Source organism: Pleurodeles waltl, chromosome 4_1 (assembly GCF_031143425.1).
Source record: "Pleurodeles waltl isolate 20211129_DDA chromosome 4_1, aPleWal1.hap1.20221129, whole genome shotgun sequence".
Lineage (NCBI taxonomy): Eukaryota > Metazoa > Chordata > Amphibia > Caudata > Salamandridae > Pleurodeles > Pleurodeles waltl.
The window spans coordinates 372356871-372383133 of record NC_090442.1 but is presented as its reverse complement, the minus strand read 5'-3'; the positions used below and the strand labels follow the sequence as shown (position 1 = coordinate 372383133).

The following is a 26263-nucleotide window of genomic DNA, read 5'->3' as shown; positions in this document are numbered from 1 at the left end:
TCAGAAGCTTCGTGGATTTTTCACTGACAGGTCTTCCCGCTCTTTCAGCTACTCCTTTTTTCTCAGCTTCCCTGATTCGCAAGCAAAATTCGACCCACAAATTTTACTGTGAAATGATCAGTGGGTCTGTCCTGGTGCACATAGTACTCGCCAGGTATCATTCGAAATTTTCTTTCACTCACTTTGACTCACACTCTGACTTGTCGACCACGCCTGATGGACCTGCTAAACCAGATAAATTACAACAAAAACAAAACGTGTCTCATACACTTTTCAATATACCCGCAGTCTTAGACCATGCAGTGTCCATACATCAACAACCACGTGGACAATTTTTTAGCACAAAGCGCCACACACATATGAAGTTCGACGACTTCCCTACTCTCACACTGCGGAGTACGCACACTCCTTCTACAACTTCATTTGGAGTGCGCAAACTCCCTAAACCCTCACAAACGTTGCAATTCACCTATGATTTGCATAAGCTGTGCAAGCGCAAATCATACTCCATTCACAGTATCACTAGAATGCCGAGAACATCCTCAAACAACCATTGGCGGGCTCCAAGTCATTTCAGGACTTCAGAAATATTTTCTCTCCAATTTATATAATTCAGAAAATAAATCCAAAACCTCTACTGGGCATCTATGATGGGCTCTTAAGGAGACGAACCAACAGTCTGCTACCACGTCTGTTAGCACATCAGATCTTAATGAGTAAAGTTTCAAGGGAACGCAAATTGGTCAATTGACCTTTTGACTCACATTTAAGATGTTCCCACCATAGATTCAGTACATGCAGATCAATAATCAATAACCAGTCACTAACATCAATAATCAATGATAATCAATAGCATTAGTAATCAATTGGCGTTAGTAATTATCACACTCCATGACCTTTCATTCATGAATAACCACATCTTTTAGTGAAAGTTAGAATACTTATTTCCCTATATTAACAATGCTAATGTCACATAAGATAATCTCAAAATCAAATCACAGGTGCAGAAACATCACTGGCTGCCCAAAGCAGCGAAAGAAACGTAATCTAATCAAGGCTTTAATAATTACACATTCTAAGGTTACGGTGCAAAGTAATAACAAGAACAATTGTGCAAACGATATCACATATATTTAGATTTAGCAAAGGAAAGACATAGACTATTACTCCCTATAACAGACATTCATTAGTGAAGATCCATACCTAACACCAGATTAGCATTACCATGTTGGGATTCATGCTAAACATTTTAGTCAACACAAATTTAGAAAACATCTAACTATGGCTTTATCAAAATAGTGCGGTTGGTACCTAGAAAGAAAAAGCAAAGGTAGTCTTTGTCATCAGGACATCAGCTTGGTCAGAAAGGCATCAGGATTCAGGAACAAGATGCAGGCAACGTAAAGTCTTTAAGCAATTTGAAAGAATAGTGGTAAACCCTTGGGAAGAATTGGGGGAATGGCGCATCTCCTTTAGGTGCAGTCCGGCTAAGTTAGATTTCCTAAAATGACTTCCCAAGTCCCTATTGGTCAAGGGATCGTATGTTCCCACTGTGTCCAATAAAACTAAAATATCAAATCTATAGTTTCTACTAGTACACGGTTCACATGTCACTGATTGGCTTCTCTTGTAATGTCCTCATCTTCTGGCTCGTCAGGTAACAATATTGTTGCAGCTTGTACTCCAGTCAGTGCAGTTATTATTCTCCTCCTGAGAAAGTCAGTCTTACACATATTACACTTATAATGTTTCATTTTACAAAGACTTTTAGCTATGAGCACATTTGGTCAGCACAGTGGAATATCACAATTTAATTCTCTAAGCAAATGTTTTATTAATCAGTTTAGAAATACAGCTTGACATGAGGCCATTCAACTAGGCCAAGACCTCTCCCAGGTTAAGCCCTACAATTAATAAAGCTAATACATAATGTATAACCCTCAATATGATGTATTTATACATTAATCAAACATAACCTTCATGTTTCATATTAATAAGTCATTAATAAGTACACTTCGTGAACATTGGCGGCCATTCACGTGGACACATTTTCAAATCCGTGCATTATTTTCCTCTATATTATTACATTTTATACGCAAATCCATTACTCAGAATACATGAATATTCATTAATATTTTTATTAGAACACCTGCTCTAACAGAACTCACAGACATAGTGGTGAGAAGGAAATATTCCACAATGCATACATAGAAACATTCTAAGGACCAAACCACATGTGACCCATAGTTCTTAGTTTATAGGACTAATCGGGTTAAACTCGAGATTGTGAGACAATTTATTTCAAAGTTGATATATTTCAGCAGTGTATGAAATTGGATTACCCATACGTCAATATTTCATAAAGTTTACTCTTGGCTGTCTCGTTTACAATTTGCTCACAAGTTCTAACACAAAGAACAACAACTTACACTTTATTGTTCACTTCAGCAAGACGCACATTGACCCTTTGCCTCACTTTCAAAAATCGATAGATAAAAAGGAAAAATAAATAGTACTTGTAAACATTACAACACATTCTTTCATACAATTTGTACTCTGAATTAAGGCCAAGATAGCAAAAGGTTACTTTTACTTCAGAAGTCCACACATTCTTCATAAAAACAATACATGTTTTCCCCATCCTAACAAGTAACAATAGGCAGTATATATTTTAGGGAAAATAAAATTAGGTGGAACAACTAAAAAAATCCCATTGTCGCTGCATTGTCCTGTAGTTCAGTGTAGTCCACATCCTCGTGCACTACCATTTGTTGTTATCTCTTTGGAGACTCGGAAATACCAACTCGTCCCTTTTTCCCTGTTTGCGACTGCAGTCACTAAATGAAATGCTGATCGCATTTCTGGAACATTTAGGCCCATATTTATATTTTTTTAGCGCCGCATTTGCGTCATTTTTTGACACAAAAGTGGCGCATACTTACAAAATATAATTGTATTTTGTAAGTTTGTGCCACTTTTGCGTCAAAAAATGACGCAAATGCGGCGCTAAACAAGTATAAATATGGGTCTTAGGGCCGTATTTATACTCTGGTTGCGCCGAATTTGCGTTGTTTTTTTCGACGCAAATTCGACGCTAAACTAACGCCAACTAACGCCATATTTATACTATGGCGTTAGACGCTTCGGGCGCCAAAGTGCCCGGAGTGGGCGTCATTTTTTAGCGTGAACCCCTTCCTTGCGTTAATGATATGCAAGGGAGGCGTTCCCGTCTTAAAAAATGACTCCCAGGCCTTTACGTGGTATTTATACTCCCGGGCAAAAATGACGCCCGGGAGTGGGCGTGGCCAAAAACAGCGCTTTTGCGCCGCTTTTTAACGCCTGGGTCAGGCATGGCGTTAAGGGACAAGTGGGCTCAAAATGAGCCCAGAGGTGCCCTCCCCTGCCCCCAGGGACCCCCCCTGCCACCCTTGCCCACCCCAGGAGGACACCCAAGGACGGAGGGACCCATCCCATGAACATTAAGGTAAGTCCAGGTAAGTATTTTTTTTTTTTTTTTGTGGCATAGGGGGGCCTGATTTGTGCCCCCCTACATGCCACTATGCCCAATGACCATGCCCAGGGGACAGAAGTCCCCTGGGCATGGTCATTGGGCAAGGGGGCATGACTCCTATCTTTACAATGATAGGAGTCATGTTGATGGGGGATGGGCGTCGAAAAAAAATGGCGCAAGTCGGGTTACGACGATTTTTTCGACGTAACCTGACTTGCCCCATTTTAAGACGCCCATACGCCATTTTCCCCCTACGCCGGCGCTGTCTGGTGTACGTGGTTTTTTTCCACGCACACCAGGCAGCGCCGGTCTGATTGCGCCGTCTAACGCCATTCCATAAATACGGCGCCCGCAGGGCGCTTCAGAATGGCGTTAGACGGCGCAAAATTTTTTGACGCTAAACTGCGTTAGCGCAGTTTAGCGTCAAAAAGTATAAATATGGGCCTTAGTGTCAGTTTGCATAGCAATGGCTTGCTGGTCACAAATGCTTTAAAAGATGTCGAAATTTTGTCTTCTGCTGCAGTAGTGCCCATGGCCTCACTCAAAGACCCCATATTGACTTGCATCTTTAACTATTCTCTTAGTTGACTCATGTTTCTGTCCAGACACTCCTTTTGCGTTTCTCCTTAGCTGATAGAGCCTATGCCCCAGAAGCAAGACCACTTCTGCTGCAGTCTGGAATGAGGCTCCATGGACTCCTGGACTGAATGAAACCATGAATTCTTGGGACTTGTTTGCGCCACAATGAGTGTGCTGGGTGACAACTGTGCCTTTGCATAATAATACAGTTTATATGCTGTCCCCGGTGCTGCCATGGACTTGCCTGCCCTGTGGGCAGGGTACTAGTGAAAGATAGACCAGCTGTTTAAAGCCATCGGTACACATTTCATTGTGCAGCTGGCAACACTCCCTTGGGGGGAGAAAGATCCACCTGCAAATGGATAAAATGGAAGGCTCAGAGGCAAAGTGATTCTTAATTTGTAAAAGGCCACGGCCCCATCGAAATAACAGCATGGCCTCTTGTGATCGTTCTGGTAAACATGTAGCGCTGGCAGATCTGTATTATAGATGGTGATGTGCGTCTATGGCCCCTTCTGTAATACAAGTGTCCCAGGGGCACTCAGTGTAATACAGCCCTCAGTGTTCACCACCCGGCCAGGCTTCATGACCTAGGATCATCCCCAAATTATTTAGTTAACATTTCCTGAAATGGTGCATAAATAAGCCATTCCACATGCAAGCAGATCCTTAGGCTAGCTGGCAAAGATGCCTTCCAGGGAGACAAGCACGCTTGTAAAAACTGTTTCTAAAGTTTTTAGTCCAAATTCAAACTTATACAGTGGAAATTGCAATCCTGCATAGAGGTGACTCTTGTGAATTAAAATATGATACTAGACATCCTAGAAGTCTTTGATGTGATGTAGTCTTCTTTCCAACAATGCAGTATTATTGACTGAAGTGTTTCAATCTGGAAGTAATTTGCTGGCACCCACTTGTTGAGTTCCTCAGATCTAAGATCAATCTAAACCAGAACGTACATACATTCTTCTCATTTGGAACTGCAACTATTTTCTCTAAGAAAATACAATCTAAGATCACTCTGTCCTTACATCTTTGTCAGGACAGAGTTGTGTTAATTCAAAACACCTGAACGTGTCAAATCTGTTGCAAAGTTTTTCAGCTATCCCTCCTTATAAACTTGATGACCTGCCTGTCCATTATCACTTTGTCACATGCGTGTGGAAGCTGCAAACTCCAGTCTAGTTTCAGGATAACCAAAAACAGTGTGAGTAATCTCAATTAAAGATAATTATCTGTACATTGTCTTATTACATATTTACTGTGACTATCATAAAATATGTGACTGAATTTTAAAATTCTGTGGATCAGTGAACCAAGTTATAACACTGACAATCTTTCCTTTATTCGTGGGTTAAGCTTTTAGTCTTTTGATCGTGAAGTAACTGAAGACCTGCCATCGTTTTATCCAGATTTATGAAACTCAATCTACTCTTTTCTTGGAATGACAATTCATGCTTATGAACCTCCGGTCCCTTATATGCAATGTCTCCAACCATCAAGCAAACCACAGAATTTCTGAGAAGAGTAAAATAGTGTTCAATTATTAGTAGGGCAGTGCTTGTGGCTTCTGTCACTACCAAAATGTTCTGACTTCTAGCCAAAGCCACTCAACCTTTAGACATCACTGATTTGGATGATCCCATAGCCACACTGGATATTAGCTACTACACCGGTTTTACCATGCTACCTAGTATGACTGGGCAACCTTCTTGAATATGTCTCTGCTTTAATAACCAGTTGATTCACGTGTAGGTTGCAGAATTATATTACATCACCGACGTGGTTAGGTATTTTAATGTCCTGAAAAGCTTCATTTCTGCCATTGTAGCTAGAGCTTAGCTGATCTAGTAACATGCAGCAGCCAGACAATGTCAACACAAACCCATTTGAAGTGATTTAAAGTCTACATTAACATTAGATAAGACTTTGCAGACCACAACATTGAGTAATAGTGGAATCATCATGTCTTTGCAGTAGTAAAATTCTAAAGTGCATTATATGGCTGTGATCAAAGTACAAAGGGTCTATGAGGACAGATGCATACTGATAGAGATCAGGCAAAAGAACAGGAAGAAGCTAATCACATGCACATCCATCTCTAGTGTTTTTACGAATTAACTGAGGCTAGGTGGAGAGCCATCTTTTCAACAGCATTGCCATTGAGTCATTAGTTGGTCATTAGTATTTTGTGTTTCAAAAACAAACTCCAGATTAGGAAATTTGTTTTTGAAGAAAAAAAAAAAGTTGCTGTGTGGCTGCATAAAAGATGGCAGCCGTTCAGCAGATTCTGTGCCCATTAGATGAGCTGCTTTGGCTCCCCTGCAGGCATAGAGGCCTTTGCAGGGCTGTCAGAGATCTGTAAACATGGTGTGCAGTAGTCAGGCCCGGGTGGTTGCGGGAATGACCTCCACCACTCACCAAACTCTAAATGAGGCCATTTGCAACTTCACACACTCCTAGATGAAAGACCAGAATAGGACAACAGAAAGACACTGAAAAATACATATTATATATCGAAATTATCAATGAAACAACAGTCAGACACAGTTTACCAGATTAGGGAGTGAAACTGCCTATTTGACAATTAAAGAAGGATTAAGCAACTGACCACAACAAATTGTTTATGTGCATACCCAACTATAACGTTAAGACCAATTTTTAAATATAGGCCCTCATTACAAAATTGGTGGTAAAAACCCCCTACCACCGCGGCGACGGCTGCCAAAAGACCGTCACTGCGGCTACCAGCCGTCCGCCTTATTATGAAAACAGTCAGATTTCCGCCAGAAGGATGGCGGAAATCCAGCTGTGGCCATGCCGGCGGATGGTGGTAAGGTGGCGCTGCTGCCGTATTGACCAATAATACGGCCTGGCAGTGTTCTTCTGGCAGACGCTGCTGCTGGCTGCAGCACCCCGTCTCCTGCCAGAGGACCCCCTGAACACAGGCAAGTGGGTGCTCTGATAGGGGAGGAGGGTGGGGGGTGTTGTGTGTGTGTGTGGAGATGTGTGTGAATGTTTGTGGGTGCATGTACGTGGGTGTGTGTTTCTTTTTTAATGTGTGTGCATGTATGGAGGCGTGAATGCGCGTATGTTGTGTTGTGGAATGCGTGTCTGCGTGTATGTATGTAAGTGTGTGCGGATGTGTGTGTGAATGGATGTATGCATGTGTGTATGGGTGTGTGTATGCATGTGTGTGTGAAGGGGGTGTATGTGGGGGGGTTGGAGAGGAAGGGGTGCTCTGGAGAGGGAGGGGGAGGCGGGGAGACCCTTATCACTGACAGGGAAGGAATTCCCTGTCACTGATAGTGCCTACCGCCATGGTTTTCGTGGAGGTAAGGAAGCCATGAAAACCGTGGCGGTAGGGGGGGTCATAATCCCATGCGAGGAACAATGAATGGCAGTCAGAGTGGTAAACCAATCCGCCAATTTCATAATATGGCAGTAGGTACTGCCAGCCACCACCGACCATCGGGGTCATATTGAGCCCCATAGTGTCATATGATTTCTTTATGACTTTGGTTGACAAAGCAGCAAACTGGTTTTGCGCTGGTTATGTTGCATTCTTAATAAGAAATATCACATGCTTAGGTTCCACTTTCATATATACAGAGTGATCCCATTCTCTGTTTTGTGAATACAGTGAAAAATTGCAAATTCATTTTCACCACTTTTGTCTTCAGGGCAGAGATATTCATGTCTTTAGTGCAAAAACTGTGCAAAAGAGCTTCTGCTCCATTGTTGTATCTTTGCAACCTATTTTTGTGGTCTATGCAACACGTGCTTTAATTATTGCTTTAAATTGTGTTGTGGATTAATGCGTAATGATTTTTTCTAGACACGAAGCCAGATTTAAACAACGTATGCTGGAGCTGACAGACACTAACAACATTGCCTACTTGTTTTTGTCTGCTGCCAACAGATGGCTGGAGGTCAGAACGGTACGTACTGTTTAGACTGTGATGTGATTCCGAGTTTGTGGAAGAAGACAAGCCTCATCAGATACAAACGACCATGTAATAGAGTGAACTCTATAAAAGGATTTATTACCGCGATGTGCTTAAAATAGCTGAGGCTGCGTTGTGTTACAGTGTAAAGAAATGAGTGCTTGTAGATGTATGCGTTCCATTCCTCCTAAGATAACGCGCTTGCAGGCGATATGTGAATCTGCAATGGAAACTTGGAAGGGATGACTTCGATGAACAGAAATGAACACTGGAAATTAAGAAGCTGCACTTCCGAAAATGCTTTTGTTTGTGAAGTCCTATTTTATTTTGCCGAGAAGCCATCATGTTTTATTTCATAAAACCATTCGGGTGACACCAGATAAAAGGTTTGCCAAGCCTGATCTATAACTACAATATCTGAAATTACAGCTGTATTTTTTTTGCCTTAACGTCGATTCAGACCAAAAGTATCTAAGCACTTGTGTAGTATCTGTTTTAACTTCCTTTGTGAAGGAGCAGCGGCTCAGCCATCTTTGGTGCAGCAGGTGAAAGTGAGCTGGGCCGCGGTGGGGTTCTGACGGCCTGGTGGCAGGAGGCCTCTTTTTCTGGCTTGCATTGGGTCCATTGCATTCTCGCTGTCAGCAAGGGCAGTGACAGACCCCTCCATGCCCTCATAAAACATGTTTCTGTTAAGAGTTCTTCTCTTTAGTACATTTTGTTCACACCTGTCCAGTTTCTGTACTGTGGTTGAAACTTTACATATAATTGTGGTACTTACGTCTGTTTAAAGTGAGTGCATTTTAGGTACTTTGGACGCCAACATCTGCTGTGGGTACTGATGTTCAGGGCCGGACTGGGTACCCAGAGCAGCCCTGGCAAATTTAGTCAGACCAGCCCCCATAGGGTGAATAGTTAGCGAGTCTGAGCACGACAATGGGGTTTGTGGGTTCTGCACCCACCAAGAAAATGTCAGAAAAAATGGCAAAAACTGTGAATTCTACATTTTTCATTATATATTCAATTGTATTCGTTTTTAAAGCGTACTAAATGATGACCTTACAGTGCACCAGGCTACAGCAGTCTATATTGGGGCTCTTCCATGATTCCCTCACCATCACCCTCTAACAGTGTCTCATTTCTCCATAGCCTTTCTCTCACGTGCATTTCATTTGTTTATAGTGCCTCTCTTACCAGCATAAGGTGTTGGAGCACTTTACATCACACACACATACAGAGACAATGAGTTATACATGTGTAAATCAGTGTATAGAAAATGTTACATAAGACAAAGGGGACTACAAGGTGTAGGATTCACATCATTTATACTGGTAGGCATTTTTTAAGCGTGCTTGGTCTGGGGAAGCTTAAACTCATGATTCAGAACGTAACACAGTGGTTAGGGTTGACTTTACTAATAACAAAGTATTTCTACCCAAACAAACCCTTTTTACCAGAATTAGGATAATTAAAAACCTGCACCATGCAATTTGCATGCAGCTGTTTGATGGCAGTTCATAGCTCACTGTGCTAGGTTATGATTACAATTTATGAACTGCACAGTAACAAAGGGACTTCTGTGACAAAAGCAGTATCACACTGAGCAATGCACATAATATAGTGTTCTGTGATCTGCATAGTACATGTTCTTGCAGGAGGCACATTAACCCCCTGTGCTACCTTAGATGAGCCAAAACTGCCATTAGATAAAATTCCAGTCTTTGACTAGCAGGTACATTAATCACCAGAGTTATCTTGGCACTCTATTTGTTGTCTGAAAACTTTTGGATATACCAGGAACTCTGCAATGCTTTTAAGACTGCATCACTGCTACAAACCCCGCCCCGCCCCCCCACCCCATAACAAAAGCAGCCCGCCACCCTTCCAGGGAAATGCACGATGCCCAGTACAGCCAGTCTGGCCTTGCTGATGTTCTGTCTTAGTTCACCAGAAATCTTTGAGTTTTATTCAGTAGCTTCTGCCACATTATAAATTTGCTTCCTGTATTTTGCAGTGAATGGAATTAAACAGAATAAGCTTTTCCTTGTTTTGGGATGTAATTGGACTGTCAGTGAAATGGATTGTACTATGTGTCTTTAAGCTTGTCGGAAGTAATTTTGTTTTATGACCACCAATATCGCATCAGGCTCTTCAAACCACTGCCATCACCAACAGCTCCTCAAATATAATATGGCGGCTTGCCTATCATCTTCTGAATCATTCAATTAAAACAACACTATAGAAAGTACATAATAAAGTGGGGCAGCTGGCAACTAATACTAGGAGCGGGAAATAAGTTGTACCCAGTGCTTGTAGCTCTCAACCGACTTTTAATGGTTTTAGAATCCCGGTTTAGGGCAATGAGACTTATTCTGCAAGATTTTCCAGTGATGGCCCAGAGTACAAAAGCCAAGGAGCCCGCCCATCATCAACCTTCTTGTGCACTCTATTCTGTATTTAGCTGAATGTTTGAAGCTGCATTTAGCTAAAATGCAGTTATCTGTATGTTGTAGCTCGAGTCTCTACAGTGCAGAATCTGCCTTTTATCTTTCAGACGTTGTTCAATTTAATGCCATAAATTAGTTATAGTAACATCCCATAGTTACAGTGATTAGAAACTGCCGAAGTGTAGAATGAATGATAAACTAAAACAAATTATTATTTATTAATAATTATTTAACCTCATATCAAGGTAAAATATTGAAGATTTTAGGAGCACTGCTTTACATCAACAAATACTATTTAGCTTTACCCATTACCCTACCGCAAGCAAGTGACAGATCTAATTGGTGCCTGGAAAAAATGGAGAATTTCCTCTTTCAAAGAGAGTCTAGAAAATATAGCTCGTGAGCAGCCTAAGAGACTTTTACTCCCGACACCTACAGTTAATATGTGCATTAGCCCCATAAACGTTTCTTTGATAGCATCTTATGCTATGCAGAAATATCAGCCTATAAACTCCAGATTGAGGCACCCTGTGCTATTCATGCGTGGAAAAAGGGAAGATAAATGAATAGTATTGTTCTGCCTCTTGTTGTGTTTCCAGCTATTTGAAAGAGAAAGAACTAGGTGCCAGATGTATCGTTTGTTAGTTGCTATGTACTAATATATCTGCACATAAAACTCTGACTTGGAGTGGGTTGCAATATGACCTACCCAATTAACATGTGTTACATAGCCGACTGACTCGGACTGGATGCTATCACAGGGATGGTGGCCAGCAAGAGGCAGCAGAGCACTATGTTTGTGATGGCATTTAAATAAAGAAAGTTTTTAATCAAAACATACCGAGTTTCTTGAAGGAAACGGAGATGTTTAGGGAAAAATTGATTCATTTTTCTTTACTGTTTCTCTGCAAGTTGGCATTGCCTACCCTTCCATATCTCCCTCAGAAATATTTTCTACAACTGACAAAGGGGAGGGAGTCCAACCGGTCCCATCCTCGTTTGTGAATGAATTACCACCCCAACTCAGGAGTCTCAAACTTTTCAGTGGTTTGCAATAGGAATTATGGTGTCAAACTATTGATACATATGGCACAAATTCGATATTTATTAAGGGAAGACCACTACGCATTTGACAGGTTATATGCAGTGCCTAAAAACAATCGAGAATGTCCTCTTTCACTCTAGAAAATATAGGTCACAACCAGCCTACCAGACCCTTACTCCCGACACCTACAGTTATGTGCATTAGTTACCTAAACTTATCTTTGATAGCATATAAACTACAGATTGGGCCACCAGAGATTTAAAAGAGAAAGCACCAGGGGACAAATGTTTTATTCTGTTGGTTGCAGACATTGAAACGGTCCTATGAACTAATATATCAGTTTATAAAACTCTGAATTGGAGTGTGTTGCAATATACCTAATTAATATTTGTTAAGTCGGGTTAAAATTCCGACTCACTCTGACTGGATACTATTACGGGAATGTTGACCAGCATGAGTCAGCAGACCACCATGTCTGTGATGGCATTATACATAAAGAAAGTTTATATTAAAACATACCGATTTCCCTAAAGGAAACGGAGCTGTTTAGAAAAAAAAATCTTAAAAGTTTCTCTGCAAATTGGCTCTAACTACCACCTCCTCCCCCACACAACCCCAGAAATGATTTCCACAACTCATAAAAGGGAGAGAAACCAAGCAGTCCCATCCCCTTTTGTGAATGAGTTACCAGCCGAATTTGGTAGTTTGTAGCTTGTCAGTGATTTGCTATTGGAGTTATGGTGTCTAACCATTGATACATATGGCACAAATTCGATATTTGAAAGGGATGCCCACCGCACACACCTTTCAAATACCAAATCATTATCCAGTCTCAAACTAATTTTGAGATTGAGTAAAAGTTTAGCAACTACTAAAATGGGTGTAGTAAATAAAAAGTACCTATTTTGTGGTTTCAAATCCTATTTTGCCACTCAAAGCATATGCAACCACAATATAGGTTTATGCACCTGGTCCTTTATGAATGTCACCAGAATCTCTGTGAAATCATACATTATTCTTTTCCTGATTGGTTTATAGGGGCATAATGGGTATTTGCAACCGTTTTCGCTGGATTGTGCAATTTGACACCTGAATGTTTGTCACCAGTGTTGTGGTCTTGCCAGGCTCTGGCAGCCCTGTGACGGCTCTATCTCTGGCTGATGTGCATGCCCTGGCAGGATCTCTGAGCCTACTGAGCTGCAACCAAGAGGTGCTTTAACAGGCTTTGCGCCGGTATAGTTGAATTTGTTACTGTGCCTGACAGTTTTTTTGTGCCCTCACTGATAATTTAGCAGCTAATGTAGTTATGTGTTCTGTTCACTCGCTGGTTGTGTTTTTTTGTTTTAATTACATGGGAATAATTTTTTTATTTAAGAAAATGAGCGGAAGCGTTTTACTTAATAATATTCAAAGTTGTGTGTCACATTTTCTTTATAGAAAGCAACAAAGATTTGAACTACTAATTATAATCTTATTTTCACTGATCAAAAATAAAATAATACGAATACTGACAGAATTAAAAACATTGATAAATACATACAATAATGTCAAAAGCAAGTATTGACACAACCAATAGGCTTAGCTTTCTGGTACGTGCATAAAAAGACACAGCATTGAAGCACACATTGACATAGCTCACACCCACAAATGCACATATGCAGGAAGAGCAACACACTTACAGTGTCCAAAACACATACAAACATAATTCAAATCAATAGGTTTCCTTATTTTAAAAGTGATTGCTAGAGGCTTGACATTTTGTAACTTTCAGCATACAAAGCAAATGTTTTATTTTATCTATCATTCTCTTTGCCTTTGAAACCCTTTGTTTAGATGTCACCAGAGACTTAAGAGGTCACTTGTTAGATCAGTTAGTGTACTAATACTGTCTCTTAACCTCACATGGGCTGTCCTGCAACCCTTCTGATTCAACAGTTTCTCACTCGAATGACATTCCTTGCTACCAGGACTGCAAATGAAAACAACAAATGCAATGTCAGAATATGTGCAAGATAAACTCCATTTCAAAAGGATGGTGCTTCCATTCCTCTCTCATTCGACCACTTGCAATGCCTGGAATTATAGAATGCCTTACCCTGCTTATATCATTTTGGGATTTAAAACATTATATGGGCTAAATATAAACCTAAAGCATGCCATTCAACCCGGTGCTTTACTGGTACGCTGTGTCCAAGTAATTTTTCAAGAGTTTTTCAAGAATTGTATTTGATATTGGTCTGCAGAGGACAGCATGGGCCTCATTCAAATGTTATCTGACTCCAGTGAGATGATCCGTGACTAGTAGAGTTTCATTGGTATAGAGCTGGAGCACAATGACGGCTTTGAATGTTGCAATGGTATAAGTAACTTGTTTAGTTGGGGGAATTCCTAAATGTTCATTTTTCATTCGTTTACTGTGGAATTCATCGTTACAATATACTTTATCAGATGTTGGGCTCAATTTGAGGAAAAGTAGAAATTTATCAGTTTCTGTTTCGAGAGTCATGTTTAATGTGCCTTTTGTGGTGCATGTTAAAAAAGTTTGTGTATTGCTATGAAAATGTTATTTTTCCATGTACCTTGGTGCAGAGCGCGAGAGAATGAAAGATTGCGACCAAGAGTATGACCAGGAGGCAGCTCCTTGCTTGAACTCTCGAAGATGGTCAGTGCCAAACCTTGCTCCTGCCTGTCTCCTTAAGTTTATTCCTTACTGGGTTTTAGCCTATTTCACCGATCCTTTAGGAAGGAGTCTGCAGGCTTATCTTGATGTTCTGACTGGGTACTCCACCTGACTTGCTTGGCTCTCGACTCTTGACCCTCTTCGGCTCTTCTGTAGTCCGGTTGTACTGTCACTGCCTTCCACTCTGTGTGTTTGTGCCTCCACCTAAGCTCTGTTTGTACTGCGCTTCCTCCTGTCTTGCTGAGTGTGGCAGATCCGTGCAGCCTCCCATACTCATCTGGTACATCTGCAGGAAGCTCTCCCGGCCTACCCTGTCTCAATGCTGAGGGATGCTGATCTGACATAGGGTCGATGTTTTGTGATGCCACGGCACTGTGAGTAACTGCATTGTTTAAAAGAGGAAGAAGAAGGAAAATGAGAGGGGGGTTGACAAGGCAGGGGTAAAGAAGAAGATGAGCAGGGAGAAAGAAAGGAAAGAAAGAAGACAGAAAAAAGAAAGGGGAAAAGAAGAAAATAAAACATGGGAATAAAAGGGAACAATGAGGGGCAAGAGAAAGGCAGAAAAGAGAGAGACGCTGCAGTGCTGGACTTTGATCTGTACTGATCTATGGATTTATCAGCTTTTCTTAACCTCTCACTTCTTGGCCAGGGAGACAAAAGGCGGAACATGGGGTTTCCTAACTCAAGGAGGAAAAGATTCAAAAACTTTGCCTATCCGAATTATTAGAGTATATGAGACCCTCTACAAATTTTGAGAGTTATCTAAATACTGCTTTCTGCATGAGTCATTAGATTGGTTGTTTGCTATACTGCTGCCACAGTGTATGTTATGGGCATACTTTATACTGTACTACCAAAATGCCTTGGGGATTTTTTTAAATGGTGGGAGCTTGCCTAAAGAAATACCCTTGGGGGGGGGGGGAGCTAGAAATCTGAAAGCAAATACTGCCATGGACAAGTCAGATAACCTGTAGGGAAAAGGAAAGATGCTTTGAAAAAACACCGTCTAGTGAAACCCCTGTTGCAGAGAAATCATTCAGCAACATTTAATGGGTAACAACAATGATCATTGGAGAGAATTCAGTAACAATCTTCCAAGAGATCTCTTGATTACACAAGTGATTACCTTCTTAATACATTCCACACGTAATAACGTAATCTTTTCGTAGCCAATGAGCAGCAATCCTGAGGTGATATTTTACAATATAATCATTACCGTAACTGCAAGGGGTGCTTTTCGATAGCTAATCGAGCATTATTTTGATGATCATTGATGCCCAAAGAATGAGACAATTTGCAACAGCTAGGCAACAACACTTTTGTCCATATTTAGACATCAATTTAAATGTTATGGATTTTGTTATGGGTGTGTCACTCTGCTGACTACGCTTCAGTAAGGCCTATCAGGCCCTATGTTCTAGGTCATATCTGGCTTCTCGGAGAGAGCTGGTCTGTTTAACAGCAAGGCCTCTTTCTTCTCTGTTTCCGAGTGTGGCTGTTCCAGCACTGATATCAACTTCTGTTCATCCTTAGTCAACTTTACCCTTACCTTTACAAGCACACAAAACTACTGCTCGTTCCTTGCTTCTAACAACACCCTTCAGGCTTTAATATGCAACTGAATTGCTGCTCTCGCTCATGCTGCAAAGTCCAAGCTCCAAGCAACACATTATTTTTCTTAGCAAGGTCATGCTAAAGGCTGTACTTTGCTGTACTGTATTTTTCCTCTGCCATAGGTTCCATAGATTATGTAGACAATGCAAATCACAACTTTCCAGGAAAGGGGAGTACAGAATTGACCAGGGAACATGAACGGTTTCTTCTGAATATGACTTACTCCTATAAACAGCAACATTAAATTGGATCTAATGATAGGTCTATTAACGTGACCTGTTCTCAAGGGGAAACATCCTGAACAACTAGGTCGAAACCACTACTTGCCTGAAGCACTACTGCTAAACAACTAAAAAGTCTCTACAACTAAGTACTGAACAACTACTGTCTAAACAACAATTGTACCTGAAAAACAATTGCCTGAACAACTAATTTTAAGGTAAGGTTTTCTTTTTGGTTTTTATGGTTTATTAGTTGTTTAGAATATATATATATATATTAGTTGTTCAGGCAATTGTTATTCAGGCACAATTGTTGTTTAGACAGGAGTTGTTCAGTACTTAGTTGTAGAGACTTTTTAGTTGTTTAGCAGTAGTGGTTTAGGCTATAGTTGTTTACGGGCTAGATGTTCTGTCACATGTTCCTATAATCGTTATTAATACCAGTATTAATACCAGTATTAATCAGTCACTTTCAAGCCCCAGCACTTCCTCTCACTCCGCCGAAGTGAGAAGCCTGTAAAGGCCCACTGGGGTCTCTAAGAAGCAGAGGTATTTACCCCCTTCTGTTAGCTACGAGCAGGGGGCCTCAGGAAGAGACAGCTAACTGTGGCCCTACAGAAGCATAATCATTCTCCACTAAAACCATATACAAGCTATTCGAAGGGGATAAAAAGCATTAATACTTTCCACACAGTCCAAACCCTCAAAAGTGAGCTAGTAAGGACGAGCAGGTTGACTCTTGGAAGATTCCCAAATTTTGGATACAGCAGCCCAGGCACCTCAGCTGAAAAATCAATGCCAGTGGCAGTTGCTCATCCAGGTGAGCATAAAGCAAATCTGATACCATAGGTCAATAACCTATTAAAGAACATCTGTTGGCACCATGGACCTTGAAAACAAAATTGCCAATCTGTCTGTGGCATGAGCAAAATTTTGCTCACTGATGGTGGAAGCCAGACCTAGCACTGTTATTATTTTCATGCTGGATTATCTTCCAATAGAAAACGCTTTCCTGCCAGACAGGGAAAACAGGTACCTTATCACTAAAGGCAGCTATATAGTTTCAGTTTGTCCAGACTTAGCTTGGCAGAGTGCCACTTACCAAAAAGAGATGCTTTTAAGGGTTCCAGCTCCAGAGCTAAAGACCCTTCCATACTTCTGGCCAGTTCTTCAATTAGGATTAACCGGCAATGCTGTTCTACACCTCAGAACCTGCATCGTACTTGTGCCGGTTCTGCACCTGTTTCAACGGTCGCTCAGACCGCGTGATTTTGCACTCCGGGACGTGAACAACTATGACTACCAGTCTCACTGGCACTAAACATATTGCTATTCTTTGCTTCTTACGACCGACTGGATTCCACTGTGCCCTGAAGAAGCCCCCCCTGTGGGCGAAACGCATTGGCTGTCCATCCATTGTTTTGCCTGTCCATCCATTGTCTTACGTGCTTTATTTACGGAACTGTGATAACAGAAAGCATTGGACTTACAAAGAAGTATTAAAAAGAAAGAATTATTCATCTGCATTACTGGAGCACTGGACTCTCTTCTTTTTTCACTTTATACAACGTATATATTTGCGTGGCGGTGCACTGCCTTTTTGGACTTCCTTGAGTAGGGCCAGTCTGGCCTTTTGGCTTCCTTTAAAGCAGAAGCGTTGGTTGAGTTGCATGCTGTTGGACTTTTGCTTATGCAGGGTCATCCCCAGTCTTTTTTGCCTCCTGCCTCCTATTTTTTTCTGACATGTTGCTGTTGGCTTTTCAACTCTGAGCACTTTACCACTGCTAACCAGTGCTAAAGTGCATATGCTCTCCTGTTTAAATTGTATGTAAGTGGTTTATCCATGATTGGCATATTTGATTTACTAGTAAGTCCCTAGTAAGGTGCACTAGAGGTGCCAGGGCCTGTAAATCAAATGCTACTAGTGGGCCTGCAGCACTGGTTGTGCCACCCACATAAGTAGCTCTGTAATCATGTCTCAGACCTGCCACTGCAGTGTCTGTATGTGTATTCTTACACTGTAAATTCGACTTGGCAAGTGTACCCACTTGCCAGGCCTAAACCTTCCCTTTTCTTACATGTAAGGCACCCCTAAGGTAGGCCCTAGGTAGCCCCAAGGGCAGGGTGCAGTGTATGGATAAGGTAGGACATATAGTAATGTGGTTTATATGTCCTGACAGTGAAATACTGCCAATTTCGTTTTCACTGTTGCAAGGTCTGTCTCTCTCTCATAGGATAATATGGGGGCTACCTTTAAATATGATTAAAGTGTAGATTCCCCTAGAGAGTAGATGGACATGTGGAGTTTGGGATCCCTGAACTCACAATTTAAAAATACATCTTTTAGTAAAGTTGATTTTAAGATTGTGCGTTTGGAAATGCCACTTTTAGAAAGTGAGCATTTTCTTGCTTAAACCATTCTGTGACTCTGCCTTGTTTGTGGATTCCCTGTCTGGGTCAGTTTGACAGTTGGGTTGTTTTTCACCTCACACCAGACAGTGACACAAAGGGAGCTGGGGTGTAATCTGCATTTCCTGATTAGCCATCTCTGCTAGGAGGGAGGGGTGGAGTGGTCCCTCTCATCTGAAAGGACTGTGCCTGCCTCTGACAATGCTGTCTCCAACCCCCTGGTGTGTGTCTGAGGCCTTGCCTGGGCAAGGCAGGATTTCACAAGAAGGTGTGAGTCCCCTTTGAAGAAAGGTGACTTCAAAGACTAAAATGGGTATAAGAAGGGCACCCAAACTTACAAACTTTAGAAACACTTCTGGAACCAAGAGGAACCTCTGCCTGGAGAAGAGCTGATAGCTGAGGAAAACGTGCTGCCCTGCCTGTGACTGTGCTTTGTGGAGCTTTCCTGCAGTGCTGCTTCTGCCAGAGTAAGAGGGCAAAGACTGGACTTTGTGTGCCTTCCATCTTGAAGAAGAAATCTCCAAGGGCTTGATGTAGAGCTTGCCTCCTGTTGTTGAAGTCTCAGGGATAGCAAAGACTTCTTCCTGCCAGCACCTGGAGTCTCTGGAGAGACCCCTACTCTGCTCTGTGGTGCCCTTCCAGTTCCTGGGACCCTGAAAGGAGAGGCTGGCAGCCTAAGGACAAAAATACACGCACCGAGCGCCGTGCGGAGAAAAGATCGACGCGAATCCGACCGCGGCTGAGAAAACGACGCGACGCCGGTTCCGCCGCTGAGAAACGACGCCGCAGGAAACGCGACCGAAAAACCGACGCCGGAGCAGGAGAAACGACGCGCAGCATCGCTGACGGAGGCTGAGAGATCGCACCCTGCGCCGCGGGACTTTCGGATCGTCGTGTGGCTGGCTTTTTCAACGCGCACCGCCGTGCCGAGTTGTTTTCGACGCACACAGCCGTGCAGGGTTACTTTCGACGCACACCGCCCGTGCGGGGTTATTTTTGACGCAAACCAGGTACATTTTCACGCTAGCAGCGCTAGTGTGGTGTTACAACTACCTAAAGACTCTTTTTATTTTAAACCTTTAAAAAATCATAACTTGACTTGTGTATGTTGGATTTTTGTCGTTTTGGTCTTGTTTTGTCTAGATAAATATTTCCTATTTTTCTAAACTGGTGTTGTGTCATTTTGTAGTGTTTTCATTAGGTTACTGTGTGTGTTGGTACAAATACTTTACACCTAGCACTCTGAGGTTAAGCCTACTGCTCTGCCAAGCTACCAAGGGGGTAAGCAGGGGTTAGCTGAGGGTGATTCTCTTTTATCCTAACTAGAGTGAGGGTCCTTGCTTGAACAGGGGGTAACCAGACTGTCAACCAAAGACCCCATTTCTAACATTGGTGACCAGCGGTCGGGATTGGACTTGTATTTGTACTTGACATACAGTAATTAAGTGTACACTACTGTTTTGATCTCAGACCACTATGTGACTACATACTACTTGTTTGGCGATCTTTTGCTTTTTCTCTTAAGGACTCCTTTTTGTTCTACTTCCATGATTTTGCTGATCCCTTGACTGATTCTTTTTACTTAATTGGGAACTTATTTTCTGCCTTTGGAACTTTGCACTTGTGACCATCATGTCTCAATCTGAAGATGCAACAGCTGGAGCTGTGTTTGAAATGGAGAAACTGAAGGAGTACTCAGTTGCTCAATTGAAACAGTTCCTTAAAGATCTTGACTGTCCCACTAAGAGCTCCACCAGGGAGGGGGAGCTGCAAAAGGCACAGAGGGCCGGGGTGACAATCAAGAAGGCTGGAGGGCACACAGAGGAGGAGAATGTGGGTGGGGAAGTGCAGAGGATACACAGTGGTGTAGTGGAGGTACCTGTTACGCCTGGGGGGAGGGTCCCCAGGAGGGATGGCAGGGTGTCACCCAAGGGTCTGACTCCTGAAGAGTTACAGGACAGACAGGCAGAGAGGGAGTACCAATGGGAGCTGAAAAAGCTCAATTGGGAGTTGGAAGAAAGGAGGAGGAACTTAGAGATTAAAAAAATGATTTATGCTTACGAGCTTAAATTGAAAGAGCTGGAAGTCATGAGGGCTGAGTCCAGCTGGAATGGTGGCAGCAACAATTGTATATCCAGTGATGCTGCAGAAGTGCACATGCCCAGAGAGGTGGTGCCCTACTTGAAGGAGGGAGTTAACACACGCCAGGAGGTTCAGGGGTATGAGGTAGCTCCAGTGATGCACAGGGTCCCTGAGGTGGATTGGGGAACTGGCATGGGGAGTCATATTCCTACTGGTGGGAGGGACACTCTACTGACTCTAGGTGAGAGTGACAGGGAGAGGGGTTCCCCCCAGGTAGAAGTCCTGGTTATGGAGTGTGAAAACATCCCAGAAGAGTGTGGGTTGAGTGTCAGGGACAGTCAGGTACTGTCTCACCAGTCTCAGGAGGGTGATGTGGGGTGCTTTTTCAAAGCAGAGTCACTGGATGGTTGGGTGAAGGGTACTTTGGTTAATTCATGTGAGGGGCTGAGTGATGTAATTGCTGGAGAGCATATGTCTAGTCCTTATTTTCCAGAGCTATGCCAACACCAGGTGGAGTGTGAGTTCTCTGACCCCAGGGAGCTTACAATGGAGGCAGACTTCTGGGTGAGTACCAGAGAGTCTGAAGAGGCATTTGGGGGTGCTCCTGAGAGGAGTGGTCTAGGTAGTTCCCAACCAGGTGAGGTAGGGAAGGATTGTAGTGTCCCAGGTAGGTCCCAGTGTAGTGGGATGGGTGAGGGACCCCATGTCCAGTCTCAGAGGAGAGGGAATGGGGATGGGTTGAGGCCCAAGGTGCCCGAGATCCGGTCCCAGGTCCTGGAGGGTTCCCTGCGGGAACACCAGGAGGGGAGCCTAGCCTGTACCATAGGGCCATCTGTTGAGGGAGACCCCACAGTGTCAGGAGAACTTGGGGGGGCGGCTGTAGCCAGCGTCCCACCAGTTCTGGTGTCTGGCAGTACCACTCCTAGTGAGGGGGTGCAGAAGTCCAGACAGAGGGTTGAGAGGGGGTTGCGGACCCCAGTGGAGAACCTGGAGGGTCAGGGGTCAGCTCTGAGAGCAGAGCCCCCCATGAATGACCTTGGTGAGACCATTTCTGGGTTGGGGGGAATCCAGACTCTGTCAGATGGGCAGAGGTCAGGAGACCTGCGCCAGCCAGACTCTTGTGTGGCCCTTCGGGACAGTGTGTCCCTTGAGGGGGGTAAGTGTGCCCCCCTGGAAGTCCTGGTGTGCCAGGCAATGGTTCAACCGCAGGGTGGTGACTCTGGGTTGAATGATCAGGTTCAGGGGGTAAACTCTGACCTGATGGGGGGTAAGTGTGCTCCCAAGGAAGTCCTGGTGTGCCAGGCAGTGGTTCAACCGCAGGGTGGTGACCCTGGGTTGGATGACCAGGTTCAGAGGGTAAACTCTGACCTGGTAGGGGGTAGGTATGCCCCCCAGGAAGTCCTGGTTTGCCAGGCAGTGATCCAGTCTGTGGGTACAGACCCTGGATTGGGAGGCCAGGTTAAGGGTGTCCCCCCTGACCTGGAGGAAGGGGCTACTGCTAACAGTGCCCCTACCATGTTGTCTTCTGGGGGGGCCACTCCTAGTTGGGTGGTTCAGGACCCCAGAAGAGAGGGCAGGGGGAGGGAAGCCTCACCCCTGGCCCTGGTCCAACCTGAAGGTACAGACCCCAGGTTGGAGGATCAGTTGCAGGTTAACATCCCTGCACTGGTGGAAGAATTGTGCAGGACTGCTTCTACAAGCACCCTGACAGTTTTTGACTCTGGGGGTGCCGCTTCGGCAGGGAGGTTACAGAGCCCCAGAGGGGAGGACCAGGGTCAGGTTGTCATCCCTGACCTGGTGGAAGAGAGAGTGGTCAAAGGGTGCCAGGCACCTGGGGCTACCACCCCCCACTCTCCACAGTCACAGTGGTTAGAGAGGCCTGAGGTCGGGCTCTCATCCCTGACAGTTGTCTGGGGCCACTGTGGCTTGCTGTCCTGGTGGACAGAGTTGCCCCTGGGGGGGGGGAGGACGAGAGTCACACCCCGGGGGTGGAGTGGGCAACACCACTGTGTTGGCCCTGGTGGTACTATCTGCCCATTGCAATACATCTGTGAGCAAAGTAAAGTTAGGTGTTGCACAGATGGTGTCTGTAGATGTGGAGAAGGGTTCCCCATGGGTTAGCTTAGTGGGCCCTGAGAGTATGGACAGAGGGATCCAACTGGAGTCAGGAAGGCGTAGAACTGGAACATTCCTCTGCTGTTGTGGGCCTGGGTCCCTGTTCTATCGCCCCAATCAGGGAAGTACATCAAGGTATTGATTGTTCTCCCCTGGCTTTAGGCTGGTAGGGGGTCGTGTTGGACTTTTGCTTATGCAGGGTCATCCCCAGTCTTTTTTGCCTCCTGCCTCCTATTTTTTTCTGACATGTTGCTGTTGGCTTTTCAACTCTGAGCACTTTACCACTGCTAACCAGTGCTAAAGTGCATATGCTCTCCTGTTTAAATTGTATGTAAGTGGTTTATCCATGATTGGCATATTTGATTTACTAGTAAGTCCCTAGTAAGGTGCACTAGAGGTGCCAGGGCCTGTAAATCAAATGCTACTAGTGGGCCTGCAGCACTGGTTGTGCCACCCACATAAGTAGCTCTGTAATCATGTCTCAGACCTGCCACTGCAGTGTCTGTATGTGTATTCTTACACTGTAAATTCGACTTGGCAAGTGTACCCACTTGCCAGGCCTAAACCTTCCCTTTTCTTACATGTAAGGCACCCCTAAGGTAGGCCCTAGGTAGCCCCAAGGGCAGGGTGCAGTGTATGGATAAGGTAGGACATATAGTAATGTGGTTTATATGTCCTGACAGTGAAATACTGCCAATTTCGTTTTCACTGTTGCAAGGTCTGTCTCTCTCTCATAGGATAATATGGGGGCTACCTTTAAATATGATTAAAGTGTAGATTCCCCTAGAGAGTAGATGGACATGTGGAGTTTGGGATCCCTGAACTCACAATTTAAAAATACATCTTTTAGTAAAGTTGATTTTAAGATTGTGCGTTTGGAAATGCCACTTTTAGAAAGTGAGCATTTTCTTGCTTAAACCATTCTGTGACTCTGCCTTGTTTGTGGATTCCCTGTCTGGGTCAGTTTGACAGTTGGGTTGTTTTTCACCTCACACCAGACAGTGACACAAAGGGAGCTGGGGTGTAATCTGCATTTCCTGATTAGCCATCTCTGCTAGGAGGGAGGGGTGGAGTGGTCCCTCTCATCTGAAAGGACTGTGCCTGCCTCTGACAATGCTGTCTCCAACCCCCTGGTGTGTGTCTGAGGCCTTGCCTGGGCAAGGCAGGATTTCACAAGAAGGTGTGAGTCCCCTTTGAAGAAAGGTGACTTCAAAGACTAAAATGGGTATAAGAAGGGCACCCAAACTTACAAACTTTAGAAACACTTCTGGAACCAAGAGGAACCTCTGCCTGGAGAAGAGCTGATAGCTGAGGAAAACGTGCTGCCCTGCCTGTGACTGTGCTTTGTGGAGCTTTCCTGCAGTGCTGCTTCTGCCAGAGTAAGAGGGCAAAGACTGGACTTTGTGTGCCTTCCATCTTGAAGAAGAAATCTCCAAGGGCTTGATGTAGAGCTTGCCTCCTGTTGTTGAAGTCTCAGGGATAGCAAAGACTTCTTCCTGCCAGCACCTGGAGTCTCTGGAGAGACCCCTACTCTGCTCTGTGGTGCCCTTCCAGTTCCTGGGACCCTGAAAGGAGAGGCTGGCAGCCTAAGGACAAAAATACACGCACCGAGCGCCGTGCGGAGAAAAGATCGACGCGAATCCGACCGCGGCTGAGAAAACGACGCGACGCCGGTTCCGCCGCTGAGAAACGACGCCGCAGGAAACGCGACCGAAAAACCGACGCCGGAGCAGGAGAAACGACGCGCAGCATCGCTGACGGAGGCTGAGAGATCGCACCCTGCGCCGCGGGACTTTCGGATCGTCGTGTGGCTGGCTTTTTCAACGCGCACCGCCGTGCCGAGTTGTTTTCGACGCACACAGCCGTGCAGGGTTACTTTCGACGCACACCGCCCGTGCGGGGTTATTTTTGACGCAAACCAGGTACATTTTCACGCTAGCAGCGCTAGTGTGGTGTTACAACTACCTAAAGACTCTTTTTATTTTAAACCTTTAAAAAATCATAACTTGACTTGTGTATGTTGGATTTTTGTCGTTTTGGTCTTGTTTTGTCTAGATAAATATTTCCTATTTTTCTAAACTGGTGTTGTGTCATTTTGTAGTGTTTTCATTAGGTTACTGTGTGTGTTGGTACAAATACTTTACACCTAGCACTCTGAGGTTAAGCCTACTGCTCTGCCAAGCTACCAAGGGGGTAAGCAGGGGTTAGCTGAGGGTGATTCTCTTTTATCCTAACTAGAGTGAGGGTCCTTGCTTGAACAGGGGGTAACCAGACTGTCAACCAAAGACCCCATTTCTAACATTGGTGACCAGCGGTCGGGATTGGACTTGTATTTGTACTTGACATACAGTAATTAAGTGTACACTACTGTTTTGATCTCAGACCACTATGTGACCACATACTACTTGTTTGGCGATCTTTTGCTTTTTCTCTTAAGGACTCCTTTTTGTTCTACTTCCATGATTTTGCTGATCCCTTGACTGATTCTTTTTACTTAATTGGGAACTTATTTTCTGCCTTTGGAACTTTGCACTTGTGACCATCATGTCTCAATCTGAAGATGCAACAGCTGGAGCTGTGTTTGAAATGGAGAAACTGAAGGAGTACTCAGTTGCTCAATTGAAACAGTTCCTTAAAGATCTTGACTGTCCCACTAAGAGCTCCACCAGGGAGGGGGAGCTGCAAAAGGCACAGAGGGCCGGGGTGACAATCAAGAAGGCTGGAGGGCACACAGAGGAGGAGAATGTGGGTGGGGAAGTGCAGAGGATACACAGTGGTGTAGTGGAGGTACCTGTTACGCCTGGGGGGAGGGTCCCCAGGAGGGATGGCAGGGTGTCACCCAAGGGTCTGACTCCTGAAGAGTTACAGGACAGACAGGCAGAGAGGGAGTACCAATGGGAGCTGAAAAAGCTCAATTGGGAGTTGGAAGAAAGGAGGAGGAACTTAGAGATTAAAAAAATGATTTATGCTTACGAGCTTAAATTGAAAGAGCTGGAAGTCATGAGGGCTGAGTCCAGCTGGAATGGTGGCAGCAACAATTGTATATCCAGTGATGCTGCAGAAGTGCACATGCCCAGAGAGGTGGTGCCCTACTTGAAGGAGGGAGTTAACACACGCCAGGAGGTTCAGGGGTATGAGGTAGCTCCAGTGATGCACAGGGTCCCTGAGGTGGATTGGGGAACTGGCATGGGGAGTCATATTCCTACTGGTGGGAGGGACACTCTACTGACTCTAGGTGAGAGTGACAGGGAGAGGGGTTCCCCCCAGGTAGAAGTCCTGGTTATGGAGTGTGAAAACATCCCAGAAGAGTGTGGGTTGAGTGTCAGGGACAGTCAGGTACTGTCTCACCAGTCTCAGGAGGGTGATGTGGGGTGCTTTTTCAAAGCAGAGTCACTGGATGGTTGGGTGAAGGGTACTTTGGTTAATTCATGTGAGGGGCTGAGTGATGTAATTGCTGGAGAGCATATGTCTAGTCCTTATTTTCCAGAGCTATGCCAACACCAGGTGGAGTGTGAGTTCTCTGACCCCAGGGAGCTTACAATGGAGGCAGACTTCTGGGTGAGTACCAGAGAGTCTGAAGAGGCATTTGGGGGTGCTCCTGAGAGGAGTGGTCTAG

General features: G+C 44.2%; 1 protein-coding gene across 4 annotated transcripts in view; it reads left to right on the top strand.

Annotated features, from left to right (window-relative positions):
• ABCC9 (ATP binding cassette subfamily C member 9) overlaps positions 1–26263 on the top strand; it is an 843291-nt gene that overhangs the window by 478031 nt on the left and 338997 nt on the right. For all 4 annotated transcript variants that reach the window (XM_069228541.1, XM_069228540.1, XM_069228543.1 and 1 more), the window contains one exon: positions 7929–8031. In XM_069228541.1, the coding sequence (XP_069084642.1) occupies positions 7929–8031 (103 nt within the window). The remainder of the gene's footprint in view (positions 1–7928; positions 8032–26263) is intronic.